Source organism: Cebus imitator, unplaced genomic scaffold (genome assembly GCF_001604975.1).
Source record: "Cebus imitator isolate Cc_AM_T3 unplaced genomic scaffold, Cebus_imitator-1.0 Scaffold78, whole genome shotgun sequence".
NCBI classification, from domain to species: domain Eukaryota; kingdom Metazoa; phylum Chordata; class Mammalia; order Primates; family Cebidae; genus Cebus; species Cebus imitator.
The window spans coordinates 5,529,136-5,555,831 of record NW_016107393.1 but is presented as its reverse complement, the minus strand read 5'-3'; the positions used below and the strand labels follow the sequence as shown (position 1 = coordinate 5,555,831).

Sequence of the window (26,696 nt, the reverse complement as noted above, 5' to 3'; positions counted from 1 at the left end):
TGTGTGTATACACACACACACACACACACACACACACACACATATATATATATATATATATATAGAGAGAGAGAGAGAGAGAGAGAGAGAGATGTATGTGTCAAGACATCATCTTGTACATGATAAATATATATAACTTTATTTGTCAATTAAAAAGTAAATAATTAGAAAAATTGAATATCTATTTATAAAAAACCTACAGCTAACATCTTACTTAATGGTGAAAAATTTGAGGCTTTCCCATTAAGACTTGGAAGAAGGCAAGGACATCCCCTCTCACAACTAATTTTTGTAGCATACTGGAAGTCTTAGATAATGCAATAAAACTAGAAAAGGAAGTAAAAGGCATGCATCTTGTCTGTATAGGAAATCTGAAAGAATTGACCAAAAAACTCCTGGAACTAATAAGTGATTATAGCAGGTTTGCAAGATCCAAGGTTAATACACAAAAGTCAGTTGCTTTCATATATACCAGCAATAAACAAATGTAATTTGAAATTGAAAACACAAATGCCATTTGCATTAGCACCACCTAAATTTAAATATTTTGGTATAAATGGAACAAAACATACACAAGATCTTTATAGGAAAAACTATAAAACTCTGATGAATGAAATAATACATGGACAGATATTTCATGTTCATGGATAAACCCAAAATTGTCAAGATGTCAGCTCTTCCCAACTTCATCTATAGATTTAATGCAATCCCAATGAAAATATCAGCAAGTTATTTCATGATACTGACAAAGTGATTCTAAAGTTTGTATGGAGAGACAAAAGACTCAGAATAGCTAACACAATTTTAAAGGAGAAGCACAAAGTTGGAGGACTGACACTACCTACCTTTAAGACTTGCTACAAAACTACAGTAATCAAGACAGTGTAGTATTTGTAAAAGGACAGAAAAATAGATCAACAAAAACAGAATAGAGAGTCCAGTAATGAATCTACAAAAAATATGGTCAACTGATATTTGACAAAGGAGTAAAAGCAGTACAATGAAGCAAAAATAATATTTTCAATAAATGGTGCTAAAACAATTGGACATCCACATGCAAAAGGAAAAAGAAAAAAAGAATCTAGACAGACTGCTATGGTTTGAATGTGTTCCCCAGAATTCATATGTTTCAAACTTAACTCCCAGTGTAACAGGGTTGGGAGGTCAGGCCTAATGGGAGGTATTGAGGTCATCAGTATTCTGCCATCATAAATAGATTAATGCCATTATAAAATGGGGCTTGACAGAGATGGTTTGCTCTCTTACACTCTCGGTCCCTCTGCTATGTGACGCTTTCCACCATTTGGTGATACAGCAAGAAGGCCCTCACAAGATAATGGCATGTTGATCTTTGACTTTCCAGTTAATAACTGTAAGAAATAAATTTCTTTTTTTTTAAATAAATTACCCAGACTCAGGTATTCTGACACATCAGCATAAACCACACTAAGACACAGGCCTTCCACCCTGTAGAAAATTAACTCAAAATGGATCACAGACCTAAATTAAAAACAAAAAACTATAAAATTCTTAGAAGATTACATGGAAAAATCTAGATGACTTTGGATTTAGTGATGACTTTTTAAATATAATATCAAAGGCACAACATAGGAAAGGATTAATTGATAAGTTGGATTTCATTAAAATTAAAAAGTCATGCTCTACCAAAGACACTATCAATTAACTAAAAAGACAAGCCACAGACTGGACGAAAGTATTTGCAAAGAACACCTGATAAAGGACTATTACCCAAAATATACAAAGAATGCTTAAAACTTAACAACAAGAAAACTATCAACCAAATTTAAAAATGGGCCAAAAACTTTATCAGACACTTCAGTAAAGAAGATACACAAATGGCAAATAAGCATATTAAAAGATATTCCATATCATGTCATCAAAGAAATCCAAATTGAAACAATGAGATCCCAAATAGATCAACAGACAATACACATCTATTAGAATGGCCAAAATCCTGAACACTAACACCACCAAATGCTGGTGAGAATGGAGCAGCAGAAACTCTCATTCATTGCTGGTAAGCATGAAAAATGGTATAGCCACTTTGGAAGACGGTTTAGCAATCTACTACAAAATTGAAACTACTCTTGCCATATGATCCATGAATTGCACTCCTTGGTATTTACTCAAAAAAATTAAAAACACATTCACACAAAAACCTGCACACAGATACTTAACAGCAGCTTTATTCACAATTGCCAAAACTTGGAAGCAAGCAAGGGGTCCTTTAGTAGGTGATTGGATAAATAAACTGTGGTATATGCAGACAAGAAAACATTGTTGCTACAAGGAAGTTAGCTATCAATCTGTGAAAAGACATGAAGAAAACTTGAATGCATATTACTAAGTGAAAGGAACCAATTTGAGAGGAAGGTTGTATTAGTTTTTTCTCACACTGTTATAAAAAGCTACCAGAGACTGGATAACATATAAAGAAAAGAGATTCAAGACTCATAGTTCCACATGCCATACAGAAGTCATAGCTGGGGAGGCTGGGAGGCCTCAGGAAACTCACAATTATGGCAGAAGGATGAAGGGGAAGCAAACGTGTTTTCACATGGTAGCAGGAGAAGGAGTGAAGGGGGAAGTGCTACACACTTCTCAGCAACCAGATCTCATGAGAACTCACTATCATGAGAACAACAAGGGGGATATCCACTCCCATGATCCAATCACCTTCTACCAGGTCCCTCTACCAATAGTGGGGATTAAAATTCAACATGATATTTGCGCTGGGGACACAGAGCCAAACATATTATTTGATATGTTTGCCTCTGTGACCCCTTCCCAAATCTCATGGTGAATTGTAATCAGCATTTGGCTCATAATATGGTTTGACTCTGTGTCTCGCATCCAAATCTCATGTTGAATTGTAATCTCATAATTCTCATGTGCTGTGGGAGGGACCCGGTGGGAGATAATTCAATTATGGAAGGCGTTTCCCCCATACCCTTCTCGTGGTAGTGAATAAGCCTTATGAGATCTGATGGCTTGATAAGGGGAAACCTGTTTTGCTTGGTTCTCATTCTCTCTCTTGCCACCACCATGTGAGACTTGCTTTCACCTCCCACCATGATTGTGAAACCTCTCCAGCCATGTGGAACTGTAAGTCCAATAAACTTCTTTCTTTTGTAAATTGCCCAGTCTCAGGTATGTCTTTATCAGCAGCATGAAAACAGACTAATACTTTATTCCACTTCTGACCCCTCCTGAATCTCATATCCTTCTCATATTTCAAAACCAATCATGCCTTCCCAACAGTCTCCCAAAGTCTTAACTCATTTCAGCATTAACTCAAAAGTCCAACTCCAAAGTCTCATTTGAGACAAGTCTTTTCTGCCTATAAGCCTGTAAAATAAAAAATAAGTTAGTTACTTCCAAGATACAATGGGGGTACAGACATTGGGTAAATGCTCCTATTTCAAAAGGGAGAAATTGGCCCAAACAAAGGGACTATAGGCCCCATGCAAGTCTGAATCCCAGCAGGGCAGTTATTTAATCTTAAAGCTTCCAAATAGTATTTTTTGACTCCATGTCTCACATCCAGGGTATGCTGATGTAAGAGGTATGCTCCTACAGGCCTTGGGCACTCCACCTCTGTGGCTTTGCAGGATACAGCCTCCATGGCTGCTTTCACTGGCTGGTGTTAACTGCCAGTGGCTTTTCCAGGTGCACAGTGCAAGCTGTCAGTCGATTTACCATTCTTGGGTCTAAAGGACAGTGACTGATATGGTCTGGCTCTGTGTCCCCACCAAATCTCATCTCAGATTGCAATCCCTATGTTTTGAGGCAACGTCCTGGTGGGAGGTAATTGGATCATGAGGACAGCTACCTCCATGCTGTTCTCATGATAATGAGGGAGTTCTCATGAGACCTGGTGGTTTAAAAGTGGCAGTATTCCTCCTGCACTCTCTCTCTCGTGTTGCCATTTAAGATGTGCCATTTAAGAAGTTCCAGTTTCAGGTCATTTCGTTCTTTATACAAATGAGCATAGGCTTTAGAAGCAGCCAGGCCACATCTTGAACAAATTTGCTGCATAGACATTGCTTCCACCAGATGCTTTAAATCATCTCTCTCAAGTTCAAAGTTCCACAGATTTCTAGAACAGGGGCACAATGCGTCAGTCTTTTTGCTAAAGCATAGCAAGAGTGACCTTTACTCCAGTTCTCAATAAGTTCCTTATCTCTATCTAAGACCTCCTCAACCTAGACTTCACTGTCCATATCACTATCAGTATTTTGGTCACAACATTCAACAAATCTCTATGAAGTTCCAAACTTTCCCACAACTTCCTCTCTTCTTCTGAGCCCTCCAAACTGTTCCAACCTCTGCTCATTACCCAGTTCCAAGGTTGCTTCCACATTTTTATCTTTATAGCAATACCCCACTCTCAGTATCAATTTTCTATATTAATCCATTCTCACACTGCTATAAAGAACTACCTGAGACCTGATAACTTATAAAGAAAAGAGATTTGATTGACCCACAGTTCCACAGGCCATACAAGAGGCATGGCTGGGAGGCCTCATGAAACTTATAATCATGGTGGAAGGGTGAAGAGGAAGCAAGCACATCATCACATGGTGGCAGGAAAGTGAGCAAAGGGGGAAGTGCTACACACTTTTAAACAACTAGTTCTCATGAGAACTCACTCACTGTCACAAGAACAGTAAGGGGGAAGTCTGCCCCCATGATCCAATCCTCTCCCATCAGGTCCCTCCCCTAACATTGGAGATTACAATTCAAAATAAAATTTGGAGGAGGACACAGAGCCAAACCATATCAGCAACATGCTATGTGAGTCCAGCTACATAACATTTTGAAGAAGGCAAAACTATGGAGACAGTGAAAAAAATAAGTGGTTACAAGGGTTAAGGGAGAGAAAGGGATGAAGAAGTAGAGCACAGAGGGATTTTCAGGCAGAGAAACTACTCTGTATGGGACTATAATAGTAGATACATGTCATTATTCATTTGTCTAAATTCATAGAATGTACAACACCAAGAGTGAACACTAATGTAAACTGTGGACATCAGATGATAATGATATGTCTGTGTAGGTTCATCAGTTGTAACAAAAATACCACTCTTGTGGGGGATGTTGACAATGGGGAGGTTCTGCATGTGTGGAAGAAGAAAATATATGGGAAATTTTGTACCATCTTTAATTTTGCGATGAGCCTAAAACTTCTTTAATAAATAGAGTTTATATAAAATTTAAAAATATCATACAATAAAAAATAAAAGAAACTAATTTACTTCTTGATACTTGAGTATGTCTTATTAGACATTCATGATGTCTAAAGAATTTCTCTACTGGGCATTTTGTTTTTAATTCTTAGGTCAGATGTTGCCATTTTGTATAATGATCGCTCTGTCCTTGAGAATCACCATGTGAGTGCAGCTTATCGACTTATGCAAGAAGAGGAAATGAATATCTTGATAAATTTATCCAAAGATGACTGGAGGTAAGTTTCAGAGAAAACCTAGAGGAAATTTAATTTCAGGAAAGGGATAAATTATGTGATGTAAAGTTAAGAAAACAGATGAAAGTCGATGCCTTCCCTGTATTACAAACTTAATTACTGTTGACTGGATGACTCTGAGAAGGATTAGTACTTAGGGACTTTGTTCTGGAGCCAGACTCTATTAGAGGGAGCTCAAGTATTTTCAGGTCAACTCAACATCCATATGCCTGAATAAGACTATACAACACAACAAATACTTTTTCATTCGTAATTATACGCTCTCTGGAATAGAGCTGTGCTCAATTTTTATCAATGTGGGGTGTTACATAAATTCAAAATTTTAGCATTATATTTATTCTTTCATATATATATTTTTAAAATATGTGGAGTTAAGAGTTTTTTAAAAACAAAGTAAACATCTGGGAAAAAATCTCAAATATACTAAAATGACCCAATTGAAGAGGAAATCTTACATATTTCTCCAAAGTATCTATTTGTTTGAAAACAATTACATGGTATGTTGATACTTGTTGTTATGCATGGAAAAATGACAAGATATACCCCCATCCTTCTGTATAGCCTTTCTTCTCTTTTTCTTGATCCTTTGGTCATTATCATCTCCTTCAATTGGCAATAGGGTTGCTGGACTTTGCAAATAAAAGTAAAGGACAATCAATTAAATATGAACTTTGTTAATCATAGACTCTTCTTAGTATATGTCCCTAATATTCTATGGGACTCACTTATACCAAGAAAAGAAAAGGCCTTTTATTTATATTTAACAAAAAACTTATTAAAAGCCAGTTAATTGACTATAAAATGTTTCCATTTGAATGTAAATATCAAAGGTTTTTGCTTTCATTCTTGTTTCTTAAATCAAGCTACAAAGAAATATCCAAAAGGAAAGTGACAATAAAAACATTAAAAAACATAAAAGATAAAAATCAGAGTTTAAAATAAGCTTAAATATCCTCTGAGTATGTTTTCAAATTTTCAAAGTTTCCTGGTTTTTCAAGGCCAGTTCTAGAAATATGGGCTCATTTTTGCAACTCTAGAAAATGCTATCAGGTAGCAGGAAGACGGCACTTTCTTTTGAAGACAGAGTTGAGGCCTTTCATTTTACAGTTGACACTTGAACAATACAGAGGTTAGGGGCACCTCCATTGAACTGAAAACCCATTTATACCTTTTGACACTTCAAAAACTTAACAATTAATAGCCCACCCTTGATAGGAAGGCTTACCAATAATATAAAAGTTGATAAAGACATAATTTGTATGTTATGTGTATTATATACAATATTATTACAGTAAAGTAACTAGGGAGAAGGAAATGTTATTAAAAAATCATAAGGAAGGGAAAATATATTTACTGTTTATTAAGTGGAAGTGGGTCATCAAAAAGGCCTTCATCGTCTGTCTTATATTGAGTGGGCTGAGGAGGAGAAAGGAAGAGGAGGAGTTGGTTTTGCTTCTCAGGTGTGACATAGGGGAAAAAAATGTGTATAAGTGGTCCCACACAGTTCAAACCTAACTGTATTCTGCAGGAAATAGTAGCCCAAGAGGATTTACAGTCTGGAAATGTCAGGATCTGATTGTAAAAGAATTTTAAAGAGACCTCTGTTGGGCTATGTAGAAATTAGATGGGCAAAGGTAGGAAGAAGCAGACAAGTTCTGAGATATTTCCTAAAGCCTGAGAGAGATTATTTACATGTAGGGTATTAGTTTATTTTCTTAATCAGTGATTACCATTCCCAGAGATAATTTTCATGATATTAATTTTTGTTGTTATTCAAAGAAATAAACCTTTTTTCTACAAACTGGACTTTGTTGCTATTTCAGTGTTATTTTATTTCCTATTATATTTTGTTATTTACCATTTTAAATATTTTATTCTAATAGTTTATGACTAATTTTCTTTAAATTTCTGTTTGGTAACTTCAGAGTCATTTTAATGGAATGTTTTTATAGAATTGTTTTAACAAATAGTATACATATTATTTAAATTGTAGAATATAATAGATCCGACACTTTATTTATTTGCTACTACAGCTTTAATAACATTTACTAAGAATTAAAGTGTGGATATCTTCTTAAAGACCCATGTTTTCTGTTTGCAAATCTGTTTATTTCTTAAAGTACCTTTAGTAAAAATAAATGCCTTAATTTAAATGTTTTCACAAAAAAATTTATAAATTAACATTTTGTTATTTTGCCTAATTCATTAGCATATTATTAGTTGATTATTGATAACATCGATCATTTATGTGTAAACCACAATATACTTATTAGATTCTATAGACTTCCTTGAACTCTAGTCTTATTATCCTTAGATAACATGAACGTTTTTGTTCAGTTGCTTTTCTAATGTGAGTCTTGTCATATTTTGAGAGAAAACAATACAATTAAGAATAATTTTATTCACTACCTTTAATAGCTTCCTTTCCCTTACTACTTAAATAAAAGTAAAAGTAAGCAAGCTATCCAATATTACGAACAGTAAGCAGAGTATTGATTCTCATGATTTCCATCTAAAAATTCAATAGAAATTTTGAGTGCCCATGATTTTCAGCAAGAACCATCAATATGTAATTTTTTAAAAAATCAAATAATCAACTAGATTATATCATCTTTAGGTAAAATATCTTTGTGCAAGATCATAATTCAAGTTTCCATCACATTTTTGGTTCAGCTTATTCTACGGGCCACAGCACACAATGAAAATGAAATATGTTTTCTAGTACAAGTGATTTTTTTTAAACTTATCTGTACAGAGCAAACAAGGAATTGTGGAACATGCAAGCATTTGCTGGGGTGCCTTATTTTCTACTAAGTGTGAGGCTTTGTGATATGGTTATTGTATTTACAGTGTCTTGTTTAAAACTGTCAGTAATACCAATGGCTCTTTCTATGTTATGTAGGGTCAGATCCCAAAAGCTTGAACAGACGATCACTACCCACTTTAGAATCTTGGTTTCTTTGGGGTTCTTATGATGGAAGGTTAGAACAGTGGAGTGGTCCACGTGTCTGCTCCGGAAGTAGGAACTCTTGGGTTGAATCTTATCTGTGCCATGTACTAGCTGTGTGACTAGATGACTCAGTCTCCTCTGGTGGGAAATATTAATACTCCCTCAGGGGTTGTTAGGAAGATTAAATGTCTCTATACACATAGAAAGCAACTAGTTACTAAAGTATTCTAAGATCTTTATATATTATATGAAGACATTTAATCTTACAGTTCAGTGCCTCACTGATAATTTATTGAAGGAATAGCACTGATTTCATTAATAGTAGTAGTTTTGTTAAAAAATGCAAAATAAAGAAGGATCCAAGAGGGTCTTGAAAACTCATGCCCTTCTTACCCCTATCTCTTCTCTGAGACATCAAGCCTTTTAGTTTCATTGACCATATGGATTTAGAATAGTCTCAGGCCCCACTGGGCTAATTTTTTTCCTCAAATGATGCAAATAATATATAATTCTGTATTTGGAATAGTTTTTCTTTAAAATGGCTAAAGTTCCATTCAGATTAAAAATGATAATATTTAGGAATTATGAGTGCAGGAGAGTTGTGGGAGTGAGAAGGGAGAGCACCAGCTCTTTAGGCAGGTGTGAACACCATTGCAATTCACACTGCTGGTAACTTCTTAGATCCGTGACAGTTAAAACGTAAAATAATGTCAAACTGTTGTGTAGACTTTCACATTTAAAAGTAGCGTCTTTTGTGTTCATATCCATTAAGAACAATAAAACATGGAGATTGATATTTATGACAGTGTTCCACTTAAGAACAATAAAGAGCTGAATGAACCTTTCTCTTTTTGGTGACCCTACAGGGATCTTCGGAACCTAGTGATTGAAATGGTTTTATCTACAGATATGTCAGGTCACTTCCAGCAAATTAAAAATATAAGAAACAGTTTGCAGCAGCCTGAAGGGTAGGTTTTTGTTTGTTTGTTTGTTTGTTTTATAATGTTAAAGTTCCATGGCTTGTCCTCAGAAAAGACTGTAATTGGTTCCCTTGTTCTGAATAATTAAGCATGTTCTTGGTTTGACAGGATTGACAGAGCCAAAACCATGTCCCTGATTCTCCACGCAGCAGACATCAGCCACCCAGCCAAATCCTGGAAGCTGCACTATCGGTGGACCATGGCCCTAATGGAGGAGTTTTTCCTGCAGGTGCCTCTTTCACACACTGTGCGAATGTTTATGGAAACAGTGACCGCGCATATTAGCCTACACCTTTCCTGTACCGAATCCAGGGCTTGTGACTTACTATTATACACTGGCCCCCACACATCCTTGGGGGTTTCAGCAAAATTTATTAATCTTTCAGAAAAATGTATTAAGTAGTCCTATGTAGTGTGATACATGTTTTAAAAAGAGTCAAGTTTTGGATCTCAGATTCCACTCTCGGGAAAGAAAAACATAAACAGCTAAGAATTGTTATCTGCTGTTAAGACGTAAGTGCCACAGCAGAGACAGCAAATAGCTTTCAAAATAAAAAGAGGAGAAGAGAATATGTAACAGTTCTGAATAAATCTTGCTGGCCGAAATTTCAATGGAGGCAGAGAAATATAGTTTTTAGCTGGGTAGACACACATTTAAGTGAAATAAGCAACAACAAAAAATCTAGTGTTACATCAGAAACAAGCCTGGATAAGGATTGTGACTGGTGTTCTCTGCCACAAGTACTCATCTTTTCTTTATACATGTTCCTATTTTGCAACCCCCACAATCCAAGCTGGAGTACTACAATACAATTGTGATGCAACCCACTCAGAGTTAGCATCAAATTGCACAAATAAAGGGCTCAGTCTTCCACAAGGTTGGCTCTACTTCAGATGCCAGCTACGAATGGGGCTGTGGGACACCAGCACTTCTGACCAGCCAGTTACAAGTTCAGTGGTTCCCACTACCCTCTCTACGTTCAATAACTTGCTAGAATGACTCACAAAACTTCAAAAGTGCTATCCTTACAATTACAATTTTATTGTAAAGGATACAACCCAGGAACAGCCAAATGAAAAGGCCCATAAGGAAAGGTCTGGGAGAGTCCTGGATGCAGACTTTCCTTGCTATCTCCAGTGGAGTTAGGGACTGCCAGCCTCCTGCCTTGTCAGTGTTTTCACCAACCAGGATGCTCTACTGAGCTTTTCTGTCCAGAGCATTTATCAGGGTTTCATTTCATAGGCGTGGTTGATTAAACCATTGACCATGTGATTGAATGCAATGTCCAGCCCCACTTCCTTCCCACATATCCCCCAACTAGCTTAAAAGCTCAAACTTTCTAATCATGTGGTTGGTTTCTGGTGACCTGGCCCTATCCTGAAACTATCTAGGGGATAGGCCAAGAGTTGCCTCATTAGCATAGAGTCTCCTATCACTCAGGAAACTCCACAAGTTTTTGAAGCTCTGTGCCTGGAAATGGGAATGAAGATCAGACAAATTTTTTTATTATATCACAGTCCTATTTAGATAAGTTATTTTATTTCTATATTTTCAGATTATTTTCTTTCTCAGCATTGTTCTTTATTGTGAATGTTTATTCATTGATTTTATACCTGTTCTGAAGATATAAACATCAAATATATTACTATGTTCGGATGACTCAGGTTTCTGTCTCCCATCGTTGATGGCTATAATACATGGTTTCACTTTTACATTGCAATTCATATTCCTAGAGAAAGTTACTGAGTAGCATCTTCTAAATTCAAATATTTTGATACTAAAAATAGCATTGAGAAATATTTTAATAATTTACTTTGTGGTGAAAAAAATACACTAAATGTAAAATTCTGAAGGCTAACTGCTTATTATGATCAATTAAAAATTATAACAATATACTCAACCAATGAATAACCAGAAAATGATAACTCTAAAGAGACCTTAGAGATCTTTACTAATAGCCCTGTGATATTAGAGATGCAAAAACAGAAACATAAAAAGACAAAAGGATTTTTCAGGTTAAGAAGACATTTTAAAACATCTTAAGTTGAATGATTTTGAAAACAAAATTGTTGGATGTAACTAAAGCAGTACTTAGGGGAAATGTTATAGCTTTACATATTTATATTAGAAAAAACAAAGGTATAATAAAGTCTGTTATCTCTGTTTCATCTTAAGAAGCTAGAAGTTAAGAAAATTGAGTCCAAATAAGTTGATGAAAGGATATAATAAATATAGGAGCAGAAATCAATGAAACAGAACAAAAACAAACAATAACAAAAATTAATAAAGATAACATTTGGCTCTCTGAAAAAAGTAATGAAATTTCTTCCAGGATCAAAAAGAGGAAAAAACTATAAATGAAAGAGAATATTATTATAGAGCCTACATTCATTGAAAGGATGAGGAATATTATGCATAATTTATGCCAATAAAATTGAAAACTTAGATGAAATTGTCAAATTTTTTGACAAATATAAATTACTGAAACAAAGACACAAGAAAAAAACATGTAGTCTGAATTTTCATTATGTTTTTAAAAGTTGAATTTGTGGTTGGGCATGATGGCTCACGCCTGTAATCCCAGCACTTTGCAGATCATGAGGTCAGGAGATTAAGATCATCCTGGCCAACATGGTGAAAACCCATCTCTACTACAAATACAAAAATTAGCTGGGTGTGGTGATGTGTACCTGTAGTCCCAGCTACTTAGGAGGCTGAGTCACGAGAATCTCTTGAACCAAGGAGGCGGAGGCTGCAGTGAGCCCAGATCATGCCGCTGCATTCCAGCCCGGCGACAGGGCGAGACTCTGTCTCAAAAAAGAAATATTAAAAAGTTGAATTTGTACTTTAACTCTTCTTATGAAGAAAACTCCAGGCTTAGACAGCTTTAATTCTTATTTCTGATTTCAGTTCTTAATATTCAATTAAATTGAGAGATGGTGAATTCTCTCAAACATTTCAGGAAGAAATAATGCCAGTTTTACACAAATTCCTTTATGACATAGAGGAAGAGGGAAATTTGACAGCATAATTCCTGACAATACCTGACAAAGACTTTTCAAGGAAAGAAAATTACACATCCACATCTGTTATAAAACTAAAGAAATTTTTTTTACTTTAAAAAATTTTTAGGAAATCAAATCCAGCAATTTAGTAAGGAAGTGCATATCATATCATAACTTTAGTCAGTTTAATATTTAAAAGTTAATTAATTCACCATATTAAAGGAAATAAAAGAAAAATATATTATCAACCCTATAGATGTGCAAAATGCATTTGACAAAATTCAACTGACATTAATTATATAAACTCTGAGTAACCAGAAGTAGGAGACCTTCCTCAACCTGCTAAAAAGTAAAGCTAATGTGATACTTCAGGATGAAATATTGAACATTTTTATGTTCTAAAATGATTACGGCTACTCTCACCACTTCTACTCAACCTTGCATTCTTCTATAGAAGTGGTGAGAGTTGAAGTTCTAGCCAGTACAGGAAGGTGATAAAAAACAAAGTATAGATTAAATAAAAATAAATAAAACTGTTATTTGCAGAAACGTGAGCATCTACACAGAAAACCTCAAGCGATCTACAAAAGGCTGCTAGAATTAATAAATGAGTTTATTAGTTGTAGGATCAATCCCATTTCTGTATGCAAGCTGCAAACAATTTGAAAATGAAATTTTAAAACAGTATGCTTTATAATAGCATAAAATAATAAAACATTTGGGGATACATTTAATTAGGTGTATATGAAACCTCCACACTGCAAACCACAAAATATTGTTAAGAGCATTTTGAAGACCTATGTAAATAGAGAGATATATTATGTTAATGACAGAAAGAGCCAATATTTCTAAGATATGAATTCTTCCAAAATTGATTAATAAATTTAACATAATCTTTATCAAAAATTGCAACAGGCTTATTTGTAGAAGTTGAAAGGCTGATTCTAAAATCTGTGTAGAAATGTAGGAGTCTAAGGTAGCCAAAACAATTTTGAAAAAGACTAAAGAAATTGGAGGATTTACACTTCCTAATTACATGAGTTAGTATAAAGCTACAGTGATCAGCGCACTGTGTTTTGGGCATAGAGCATAGGGATAGGCAAATAGATCATTAAAATAGAGGAGTGATTTCAGAAACGGATTCAGATATATAAAGTCATTTGATCTTCTACAAAGGCACCAAAACAACTATGGAAAAAGGAAAGTCTTCCCATGAAAGGAAATGGAACAACAATTATTAAATATATGGGAAGAAAAGGAAACTGGTTCCCTACCTACACCTTACACAAAACCTAATTCAAAATTAAAGGGCTTAACACAAAACCTAAAACTATAAAGCTCTTAGAGGAAAATACAAGAGAATACCTCTCTAATCTTGGGGGTAGGTAAATATTTCTTAGAGAAGACACATAAAGCATTACCCATAAAAGAAAAAAAATGAAGGGGACAAAAGCAAAATTTAAAACTTCTATTTTTCCAAAGGCACTATTAAGAAAATGAAAACCATAGAGTGAGAGAAAATATTTTTACTACAAATATCTGTCCAAGGATTTGTATCCAATTGCATATAGAACTGCCACAAATCAATAGTAAAAAGAAAATTAGGGCCAATATATGAAGTTCAAAAACTGGCAAAATTAATATACGGTGATAGAAATCAGAATGGTCGGTAACTATACGGGTTAGGGTTCCTTGGATGAGGTTAAGGCAACTTTCTGGGGTTGATGGAAATGCTCTATATCTTAATCGAGTGTTATACAAGTATATTCCTGTTTATACACTTCTGATTTGCACATAAATTTCCCTTTAATCTTTTTTAAAAAGAGTATTTCATAATGAAGGTGGCTCATCTCTGACCTAAATAAGACCCTAAAAAAATTACTATGGAAAAAAACTAAACTAAAATTTCAGAGACTCCTGAAAATTACCATTAAGTCTCCAAATAATATCATGATTTAAATTATCCTTTTGTTTTACTGATTTCAAAACAAAGAATACCTGACAGGATCATGAGATTAATGAATTCAAAGAAATTGAGTGAGATGTTTTATAAGTTCATCAATTTCTGGATTTTTAAAAGTAAGTGACTTTCAAATCCCCTTCAGAAACATATGCAGCAAAACAGAAAAATGTAGAGTTAAAGGTCAAAGTAAGTAAGTTTGCACTGCCAACCAATATGTCTTTCAAGCAAAACAAGTTTTTCTTTATGAAACTTACACTGAAATATGACATTGATTCTAACAGGTAAAATGTTTTCTTGCTCCAAACTAACTAAATAAATCCCATAGTACCCTTATTTATTGTTGTTCATACCACATAATGTACATCTTTGGAGGTAAATAAGCAATGAATCTGAAACTCCTTGGTGTATGCATTGCTCTGATTTGATATAAAGATATGGAACTGTGTCTGTGTATCTATGCAGATGTCCTAGAAATGAGCAGGACTGCAGTGGTTCTTGTATGTTTCATTTTTGCTCACCCTCACATAGCCATCTGTAAAACTATCACTTTGTCAGACCCACAGTGCTGATACCTTTCTGCTATGCATTTAGCCAAGGTGACTGGGATTTTCATCTCAGACAGTGAAAACAACACTTTTACAAAGCAATTTGCAAATATATGTCCTCATTCCTTTAGAAAATACTAAGCATCTAAATACTGTGTCTTAAATCCACTGGTTGTGCTGGAGATTTTGAGGTAAATCAAAGAAGGTCTGTCCAGAACTCATCATGGTCCTCAGCTACAATTTAAATGTAAACATTTTGTGTTTCTTGTTAAAGACTGTATTTTATGTATATTGGTCCAACATAAGAAGCCTAATAATGCGAAGTAGAGAGATAATTGGACTTGACTTCAGAAAACTCAAGGGTAAGCCCTAGCTTTTCATTCTTCCAGGAGTGGGACAAATGAGTCTTCCCCTTCCTGTCTGTACATATGCCTTCTTACCTATTCCCATCCTGCCTCCTTCCCAGGATGATTGTGAAGGACAAAGTGACAGAATAAATATAAGAAGGCTTCAAGTGTGAGGAATTGGTGGTATTTATTATCCTGCTAGTCTATTTTAAGCTTTATATTTCTTCCAAGGCAAAGTATCGGCATGCTATACCATTGCTTATGAAATATTTTGTTGTCTGGTAGTTACTTAAAGCTGAACTTCTAGAGATCTGGGAACAATTTAAAAGCATATGTCCAAAGCAATCATCAAGTTTTAAAAGTAGCCAATTAAGAGAAGTATTTTCCTTTTTGCTCTGCAGAATGTAATGCTAGATTTGAAATTCCTTCTATTGGTTTTGAACAAAATTAGAGCCTGAATAGAAATTCGAAAAATCAGAAAACTACCAAAGGAAATAGCTGATTTTTAGAATTTTTCAAGAGCAACCTTTCAAGAAAGGTGTGTGTGTGTGTGTGTGTGTGAATATTTCAGATAAATGAGGAGGAATTTTGTGATGTGTTAACTTCTAAAACAATTTCTTATTAGTTTGTCTACCAAACTCATTGTATCTAATAAATGGGCTCAGACACCAAGAATTTTTAAAATGCCATATATTTCTGGGAGATAAGCTATTTGTATTATTCTTAAAAATTCCATAAATATTATCCCATTCTTTAGTGCTACTTTAGTTTCACCCTCTAAAGCCATGGGAAACTAGCCAGAGATCAGAATTGTATCAAGAATTTGCAGTCTTGAGAAACGCTGATTTCTGGCTCTTGAGTAAGCAGCTGATGGTAAAAACCAGTGGAGCAGGTTCTCATTTCCAAGGCATTTTCACAACAAGCATGTGATATTTATCAATACGATTAATGTCTCCTTGAGTTTTCACAAACATCAACGCAGTTGCCTCTACTGACAGTAATGGGTAGATTTGGAGGATGCTGCATTCATTTTAACAATGACTGATATGAGAGAGAGATCAGAGGCGGAGATACCAGCCAAAAAAATAATCATTAGTAACAGAAGACAGGTTTTGCTTTTTATTCTCCGCTTGAACACACATGTCAGATTGGTAAGATAAGAAGTCAATGCATTTATATTTTTTACAAATATAGTCACTTCCATCAAAATGTGTTTGTATTTTAGACTAAATAACAATAACTAAGTGAATTTTCCCTTCTTCAACTAGTTGTTTTGTGACTCATGAAAAACATCTATATGTGAACAAAAGCTGCATTGATTAATAATTATTACCTTGTTAGTCAAGAAGAAAAAAATAATTGGAAATGCAAGTTATCTGGAAGGAAAGGTCAACATGGTTGTTTTACCTTGAATTGTATACAGTCAGGCCTCTCTATTTTTAAACATTGCTAGAAGTGAAGTGTATTATTTCAAAATAAATTCTATTTTTCACAGTAATACAAATGTATTTAGTTAGTCCATTCTCAGCCAAGGATCTGGCATTTTACAAAATCATAAACATAACCCCTAAAATCGCATAAATGAAAAGAACTGTAGCTATGAGCCAAGATAATTTTAAATGTAAAAATTAAAGCTTCTCATTTCAAGAGCTAAAAAAATACTATAAACACTGATTACTCCAGGGGTTCTAATATTCCATAAAATATTTATAACACTCACAGAAATACAGTATATCTGACCACATATTTTACTGAAAGTGAATGTGTTAGTTGCTATAGTTATTAAACACTTAAATGTTTTTCGTGGTGTTCTTTGAATTCAGAAGGGCCCATTTATAGAAGTAAAGAAGGGTAATTAGATGGCCTGAATTCCTTAAGTTTTCTAAATAAGGCTAAGTTAGTGCATCTTCCTCTCCTTTCGCAATTAAATTCTTCTAAAGAACTAATGGGCTCTCAAATTCTACCCTCAGCCTTAGAGTGTCTCCTAAACCTGTGGTCAGGGGCTGCCTGAATATTTGCTATGGTCGTTGCTTCTTCCTCTAAAACTGAAGTTTCAATGAAAGGGTTTTCTCAAGATTTCTGTACTTTACCCTGTCTTATCTTCTTCATTAAAAAAAAAACAAAAACAACATAGACATTCTTTTGACTTCAGAGAAATGTAAAACACAACAACAATGACAACAAAAATGTGCTGTTTAGTCATTGGATTTCACACCTTATTAATGGCTGTCAGAGCACTTTACACTGGTAGGAAAGCATTGAAAAACCATTGCTAGTTCTCTGTTATAGCCTCTCAGAGAAGAAATTTCAAGGATCTCCAGTGAATTGTAAAGACAGGTACAAGCTGTGGAGCCTAAGAACCTCAAGGTGCCTTGAAGGGACCACTTTTTCTACTTTCTCCTGATTTTTTTTTTTTTTTTTTTTTGAGACTGAGTCTCCCTCTTATTGCCCAGGCTGGAGTGCAGTGGTGCAGTCTCAGCTCACTGCAACCTCAGCCTCCCGGGTTCAAGCAATTCTCCTGCCCCAGCCTTCTGAGTAGCTGGGATTACAGGCATCAGCCACTATGCCTGCCTAATTTTTGTATTTTTAGTACAGAGAGGGTTTCACCATGTTGATCAGTCTGGTCTCGAACTCCTGACCTCAGGTGATCTGCCCACCTCGACCTCCCAAAGTGCCGGGATTACAGGTGTGAGCCACTGTGCCTGGCCTCCTCATGATTTTTAAAAGTGTATTTTAGGCCTCCTGAGGGCAGCACCCTCAAATGACAGCAAAACCTCCAAGAAAAGTATAAACTCTTCTTACACAATGCTTATTGTGATGACTTCTGGTTTTACCTTGATGGAATGTAAATATTCCCTGTCCTGGGATAGAATGAGGAAATTATAAAGGTGGCCAAATTTATACTCAGAGATCCTAACATTCTCTTTATACGAGTTCTAGTTTCTTCACAGTTTACCTACAGGGCTCCCTACTAATCTTGCACTCGTGGCCTTTATTCACCCTAAAGAGTAAATAACACTTTGAAATATTTATAAATAAATTAAATAATTAATGTACTTTAGCATTCAATGTGCTTTGACAGTGAAAATTTAATATTCTAACTTAATTGTGGGGTACAGGAAGCAGATAGAAAATAAAACTCTCTTTCTTCATCTGTAGGAAGGTCAGTCCTGCATATGTCTGTCAAATGCCTAAGACCTATATGAAAAATGTTGCCATTCAACATTCTATAAAATTTAGCTCAAGAAAGTGGCTGGGTGCGGAGCTCATGGCTTTAATCCCAGCACTCTGGGAGGCCGAGGTGGGTAGATTACCTGAAGTCAGGAGTTCAAGACCAGCCTGGCCAACATGGTGAAACCCTGTCTCTACTAAAAATACAAAAAATTATCTGGGTGTGGTGGCAGATGCCTGTAATCTCAGCTACTCAGGAGGCTGAAGCAAGAGAATTGCTTGAACTTGGGAGGCGGAGGTTGCAGTGAGCCAAGACGGCACCATTGTACTCCAGCCTGGGCATCAAGAGGGAAACTCCATCTCAGAGAAAAAAAAAGAAGGTAAATCACCATAATGCCTTTTTCAGGCCAAAGTTAAGAACTTATACCACAGAGCATAAAAATACATCTATTAAATTTGTGTTCTTAAGATACTAGATAGCAGCATCTTGACCCCCCTCCAAAAAAAGTTAAATGTAGCTTAGCTGTATTTAATAGATAACAATCATATAATATTTAGGGTGATGCAAAAGTAATTGTGGTTTTTGCAGTTATAACTGCCAATATACAACTGACTGTATCTTCTGACTCTAAGACTACTGACAATTAAATCACGAGTACTTTTGCACCAACCTAAGAAATATACAAAAAAATAGAACTCAGTTATATCTGCATATATTAAATAAGCATCTCTAATATCAGGTTCCCAAAAGCCTATCAGTAGCTTTATTTCTATTTTATTTTATTTTATATTATTTTATCAATAGTAATATTATTTCTTATATTTTAACATAAACTATTGATAGTATTCTTGCACCTTATCCTCTACATGTTGAAAACCAAATCCATAATAATATTCAAACCGCAACCCCCCCACCAAGATCATCCGGTTCCCATTAATGGCACCAATAGACCCCTCCTTTCCATTCACACTGGAAGCCAGGAAGTCATCCTCAACTCACCCCAAGTCATCTCTCATATTGAAGATAAACTAATCTTTCAAAAGTGGAATTACTTTCTTGTCAATTCCTTGCTAGAAAAAAAGACGGAGAAAAAACTGATGCCTCTCTATTACATGCTAAATTAAGCACTACTTCAATTTCCTGTGTTTTAAAACTATTTCATATATTCATTAGACATCATAAATACCTTTAATTTGCACATATTGCATTCATATTATTGCTACTATATATTATGTTTCTTTCTTTTTTTTTTTTTTGAGAGGGAGTTTCACTCTGTTAACCAGGCTGGAGTGCAATGGTGCGATCTCAGCTCACTGCAACCTCCGCCTCCTGGGTTCAAGCAATCCTCCTGCCTCAGCCTCCTGAGTAACTGGGACTACAGGCACATGCCACCACACCTGGCTAATTTTTGTATTTTTAGTAAAGATGGGGTTTCACCATGTTGGCCAGGATCGTCTCGATCTCCTGACCTCGTGATCCACCTGCCTCAGCCTCCCAAAGTGCAGGGATTACAGGGCACGAGCCACTTCACCCAGCCTAAATATGCTTCTTATTAGCTAAACTTAATGACTACTAAATGGCAGGCATTGTCCTTATGCTTCATATAAATTATCTTAGATAATCTCAGGATAGATACTATAATATCTATTATATTTTATTCCTAAAATGTGTAAATCAAGATCACAAAATTAGGTAATAGATAAGGAGAATTCATTTCAGCAAAAGTTGTGCTATGTCTGAAGTAACAGCAATAAGCCCTACAACAGCAGTGATTCAGCTGACTATATCTTCTGACCCTAAGACTAATGGGATTAATAATTCCCTTCCTTCTGTCCTTTAAGATGAGTATAAATAACAATTTCAAATGGAATTAGTGTTATTAGTATCCAGAGGAATTAGGGGAGCTGCTGGCAGAGGTCACAGAAATTCTTATTCCTTATTTTCTCTGAGTTATGGCAGAGTAAAATGTTCCTTTTTGTAACTAATTTTGCTACTTCTTTGATGGTTATGTCTAGATTTTCCCCAACATTTCTGATTCCAGACTTTCTGCCTGTAACTCTCATAATCACAGGCATCGTTTAGGGGAACTGCACTAGAAGATATTCTCAAAAAACTTTGTAAAGCTACATGTAGACACGACATTTTAAAGGGTGGGATATAAAGATGCTCGTGGAAACAGAGTGAAAGGAAACTGGAGTCCTTAGACAGGTATTTTATCCTAAGTTATGGACTTACAATGCAAGGCTGGTGTTCCTCATGAAGGTATACAGCCAATAAATTAGGAGAAAATAGAACCTAAAACATTCTTTCAAATGGCCAGGCAATTGCAATGAAAAGAACAAGGAAGTATCCTTTCCTATTCCTTTCATAAGCACATTCCCTTTAATGAAAAAAAAAAGAAAAAAAATTTAATAAACCTTGTAATATTAAAGATTTGACCAGAATAGCAGCCTGTGTTTTAGAAGATGAAAATTTAATTACTTCTCATGATGTAAAACCCAAATATAAATGGAATTCTTTAACATATATGCTCAATTAATCTATTTTAGATGGGATCAAATAATTAAAAAGCTATTGACATTTCAATTTTCTCTGATAATATGTTAGAATAAATTTATGCACACTGAATGTAAGAATGTTGAAGATAGTCCTCATTTTTTTATTGAGGAAGATTTCATAAAACTTGGTTAATGAATAGAAAGATGTTTCAAAATGCTCATATACTTTTAATTTTGAAAAACAGTTCTGTCACAAAATTTAGATATTAAAGGTCTATTGGTATACTTGGCATAAATAAATTAACTTGGATTGTTAATTAAATGTCAGATAACACACTAAGATGGCTAGGTATTTTACGATGACTTTAGAAAATTCCAAAAAGAAAACATTTGTCTCTTTACAGTGAAGGGATTGTAATGCAAAGCAAAGTCTCCAGGTGCTGAAAACATTCATCATTTTTCTCCCTGCAAAATGTCCCCAAAAGGAGATCATCCAAGAAAAATTATATAAACGTGGACAATAGTTTTTGGTTTTACAAAAAAGTAGTGCTAATTAAGAAAGGAAAGATGTGGCTTTTCTAGGCTTTGTATCCTAGGTTGCTTGTTATTTTAGCTTCTCCAACCCAAGTCTATACTAACGTGTTTTTCTTTCTCCAGGGAGATAAAGAAGCTGAGTTAGGGCTTCCATTTTCCCCACTTTGTGATCGGAAGTCAACTATGGTGGCCCAGTCACAAATAGGTAATACTGATGACTTGTGGTAGTGGAGTATGTGTGTGCTTGTCAGTTTTCAAATGTATAAACCATATTGTTCAAAGGGTAACTTCCATGAAAACTTCACTCCATATTCATGATAAATTCGATTTTTAAATTGGTCTATATGGTGCTAAATAAGAAGTTTTGAAGCATTTTCACAAGATGAGTTCAATAAAGCAACATTAGTAAATATAATGGTTATCATGTACCTTTTACAAAATATAAAATATTCTTGTGCAGGAGACTATTTTATGCTGTTTCTTTTTTTGTTTTTTTTTTTGTTTGTTTTTGTTTTTGCTGATTATTGTTTTCTGTAATTTAATTTTTTAGCTATAGGTCAATTCAATGAAAATATTAGTGTACTTGTTCTATCACTAAGTTTGCATGGTATGCTTAATATAGTAGTGCACATTTAATTTGGAAAAAATATTCTCTCATGATGTGAGATTAACCAACAACAGGAAATTTGCAAAATGATAATGCTCCCAACCACATTTATTCCTATCATCTGTATTTGTGTTGGGGACTTCAAGCTCAGTCCATTATTAAAACATATTATTGCTGTGCTACATGGCTCAAATACTTGACATAGTTATTCCTTGAGCCGGCATTTTTGTTACTGAATTATATGATCAATAAACATAAGGATCACTCCTTACCTCTGTAGTTATGCTCCGGCACCACCTATCACAAAGCTTTGGGGCAGTCAGCTGTCGGAAAGCTGGGTGCTCTGACCTTTTCCCTTCCCATTCAAGTTTCAACAGCTGTTTTTCCAGAGACCCTAACACAGGTGCCTATCCTTGTTTAGTAAGTGTGGCAGGCTAAGGACCTGATGTGCCAAGCTGAGGAGAATGGAAGTTTCTGAGGCTTGCTGTTGTAATATAAATTGCTGCCATGTTAGTAGAGGTGATGCCTCAGTTGACAGTCTACACATCTCAGGCGTTTAAGAACACAGACAGAACTAGAAGTAGTACACTGCGTGGTCAGTTAACATTTATTTAACATGAAGGCATCAATTAAAACTATTGATTTAATGTGAAGGCATCAGTTAAAACTATTGAAGTTTTATTAAATTAAAAATGTGCCTTATTATATACCATAAGTAATCCAGTTACTTGAAATGTGAATTACTTCTATCCAAGCATCTCATGGACAATCTTGAAATGTGCATACTTTCCAGGACAATATCACTTAAAAAGCCTCCCTCCAACTATTCTCCTATATTGAGGTGGTAGTTTATTGCTCTCAGATGTGTTTCTAACAACGAACTCTTGACTTGAGGCACCCCACCAGTCCTGGGATCTGGGATGTTGCTGTGTACACATACCTTAGAATAGGTTGTTGTCTCCTTCTCTGCCTAAACACGGGATGGAAAATTCTCCCAGAGGACAATGCCCTTTTCTCTGTGTGTCATTTTCTATCTTGATGAGTGCTTTAAATGTAAAAGTCTTCATTCAATCCTGACATCTCAAAGTGGTGGGATTAATGCTGTCTCCCAGAGATGTTACTTTTCTCTTCACTGATTTGACAGAACACACCCACATGCTGTGAACTAACACTTTACATTCAGAGAATAATAAACAGAAACTTGAAATATTAACACAACTGCAGAAAGCTTAATATAATAAGAAACAAAAAGTAATTGTCTTCCTGTTACCTGAGAAAAATCTTCAATTATTTAATTTCTTTCGAGCTTAGATATGATTTCTTGTTGGTAAATAATAAAAGTCAAAATGTGCATAATGTGCTTTCAAAAAGGAGAATGACCCCTGTTGCTGATAGAGGAAATTATAGTCACTCTCATTAGGTCTAAATTTATTGTTAGCAATATTATATGAGGCTGAATAGTAAATAGAAAAGCCAATGTACTTGAGTTAGCAAGCTTAAATTCTGTATCTTCCAAGGTTCAAGGATTATTTTATAGAGCAGTTAAACTATCCCTAGATTGTTATTAGATTAAAACAATATCAAAGGGTAAGCAGAACCAATATTTTAGTTGATTCTTGCTATCCCAGGATTGTCAGAAGCTCTTTATTATTTCTGATTTCAGAATTCAGGAAATTGTAACACTTGAATTTATCTCTGTCTTTTCATTTTGGCTTTTGTAGGTTTCATTGATTTCATAGTAGAGCCAACATTTTCTCTTCTGACAGACTCAACAGAGAAAATTGTTATTCCTCTTATAGAGGAAGCCTCAAAAGCTGAAACTTCCTCCTATGTGGCAAGCAGGTATGATATTTCTTTTTTGCATCACTTTTCATCTTTGTGGTGTTTAGTAACCTTTTCCTTAATGCTTATCTCTATTTCTCACGTCTAGGCAGGGAATTACAAGAATTGTTTGGTAGTATTGCCACCTAGTGGCTTTATGTTATATTGCATCTGCCTTTGAGACCTGAAGTGTAATACACAAAATACCAAATACTAAGGTGTGTGTTAAGAAGAATCCAGTGTGGGGAGAGAGAGAAAGAAGTGAGCAGCTGCCACGTACTCAGAACTGGAACAGAGCATCTGCTATCCTGGTTTTCTAGTCGGTTTTGTAAAGTTTTTCAGGTTTTCTTCCTTCACCCCATGTCCTGATGTTGGTGTTTTTTGTTTTTTTTGGTTGTTACTGTTAGCTCAACCACCATTGTGGGGTTACACATTGCTGATGCACTAAGACGATCAAATACAAAAGGCTCCATGAGCGATGGGTCCTATTCTCCAGACTACTCCCTTGCGGCAGTGGACCTGAAGAGCTTCAAGAACAACCTGGTGGACATCATTCAGCAGAACAAAGAGAGGTGGAAAGAGTTAGCTGCACAAGGTAGTGTTGTTTATGAAGCTTTACTGCCATCTCTGACTTCACTTCTCTAAGAGTTTGAATTATTTTTTTAGATTTCTTCTTCTATAGCATATGTAAGCCCTTGATGGTATTTGGAATTTGGCTACTCTGATTATTCATGAGAAAGTTGGCTTATTTATTAGATAAAAAGAGGTTCTGCTTTGTTTGTGCCACAATGGCTGCAGACATGTGTGTCAGTGGGTGGTGGCAAACTGGATACTGAAAAATGAAATAATGAAATGGTGACAAAACTTTGTGGTACAATTTAGACTCCTGTGCTTTCGTAGAGGTGCTTTCCAGCTTGGATTTTACTTGGCAAGTGGCTTTGTGTTGCATTAAGTGTGTTATCACTTCATGTCAGAGACTTCAGTGTGTTTTTTCTGTTTCACTAGGTTGCTTTTTTGACTTAGAATTTCACCCATGAATTGGGGAAATCATTAATAATCAACCACCACAGAAATCAAATGGGAAGGTAGCTGATATATTATTTCTAACATATCAGCTGCTTCAAATTAATTAATCCACTTAGGAGGTTTGTGAGTCAGTGTTCAAACAGTTATTATCTTTCATACAGGAATTAGCTTTCATATGCCAGGTCTGGCCTCTGCCTCTTCTCACATTCATTCCCGCAGCTGCGTCTCCCTCGTACACTACACTCCCTGCACAGTGGCCTCCTGGAAGTTTCTTAAAATACTCCAGGGTCTTGGCAATTATTTTTTCAGCCAGAAATTCTTTTTCCTTATGCTTTTTGCAGCTTCAATGTACCAAAGAATAAACTTATTTTTCTTAAAATAGATAATAAAAGATCAAAATAGAGTGTTAAATCATATTTATAGTCAGAAGGACTCAATATTGAAAAGTCTTCAATTATGCCAAAAGTCAACTGTAAATATAATGTGTTTCCTATGAAAATTCCAATACATTTTTCATTGAATTTAACAAATATGACCTAAAATTTATATGGTATTGCAAATAGCTAACAATAGTCAAGACACTCCCAAAAGAGAATAAAGTAGGAGTACTTGCCATTTAAGAAATCAAAATTTACTATTATACTGTAGTAATAAAGTCAGTGTGGCTGTGATACAGAGACAATAAGATGGACCTCAGGAATATACCAGAGGACCAGAAACAGTGCATTAATTCCTGCAGAACTTGACAGGTGACAGACACACACATTCATATATGCAATCTTTTGTATGTTCTCACTGATTTACCCTTATGACGTTCATTTCTTCCTGTTTGAGCTACTATCTGGAGTCATTTCTCTTCACACTGAAGTACTTTCTTTAGTATTTTCTTATAATACAGTAATGCTGACAATTAGATTTTCTTAATCTGGGAATTTCTGTATTTTACTTTTATTTATGAATAGATTTGCTTGATTTAGAATTTTTTTTTTTCTTTTAGCTCTTTTAATGTGTCATTCTATTGCCTCTGGCTTCCATAGTTTCTGATACAGTGTTGGCCAAAAATAAATTGTATTGTTGCTTCCTTGTATGTACTGAGTCTTATTTTTTTTTCTTTCTATTTTACATACTTTTTCTTTATTTTGACTTTCAGCAATTTGATGATGATATGTCTAGGTCTTTTCTTTTTCTTCGAAATTCTACTTAGTGTTCATTGAGCTTCTTAAATTCATAAATTAATGGTTTGCATCAAATTTGGGAAGTTTTCTGTCACTTTGCTCAATATTTTCCTTTTGCCTCTTTCTCTCTGTTCTTTCTTCTCCTGAGGATCCTATTATGCATAACTTAGGATTCTGGAAATTGTTCCAGATGCTCTGGATCTCTGTCAATTTCTGTAATTCTTTCTTTCTCTCTCTTTCTTTCTTTCTTCCTTCCTTCCTTCCAATTTTTGATTGGCTACTTTCTAATGATTTATCTTCAAGTTTACTGTTTCTTTCTCTGCCACCTCAATTCTACTGTAGACTTCACTGAATTAACTTTTCATCTCGGCTACTTTTTTCCGTTTTATTATTTTCATTTGGTTCTTTTTTATAATGTCTATTTCTCTGTTGATATTTTATAGTTTTTAGTCATGGTTAGCATATTTTCTTTAATCCTTCAGAATTGTTTTCTTTACTTTTAAAACCATACTTAAAAACTTGAAGTCTTTGAAGTCAATTTTAAAACTGACTACAAATAGCCTTTC

General features: G+C 35.0%; 1 protein-coding gene across 7 annotated transcripts in view; it reads left to right on the top strand.

Annotated features, from left to right (window-relative positions):
- PDE1A (phosphodiesterase 1A) overlaps nt 1–26,696 on the top strand; it is a 398,027-nt gene that overhangs the window by 317,453 nt on the left and 53,878 nt on the right. For all 7 annotated transcript variants that reach the window (XM_037740053.1, XM_017532761.2, XM_017532763.2 and 4 more), the window contains 6 exons: nt 5,363–5,488; nt 9,323–9,424; nt 9,545–9,665; nt 21,625–21,706; nt 23,830–23,950; nt 24,337–24,524. In XM_037740053.1, the coding sequence (XP_037595981.1) occupies nt 5,363–5,488; nt 9,323–9,424; nt 9,545–9,665; nt 21,625–21,706; nt 23,830–23,950; nt 24,337–24,524 (740 nt within the window). The remainder of the gene's footprint in view (nt 1–5,362; nt 5,489–9,322; nt 9,425–9,544; nt 9,666–21,624; nt 21,707–23,829; nt 23,951–24,336; nt 24,525–26,696) is intronic.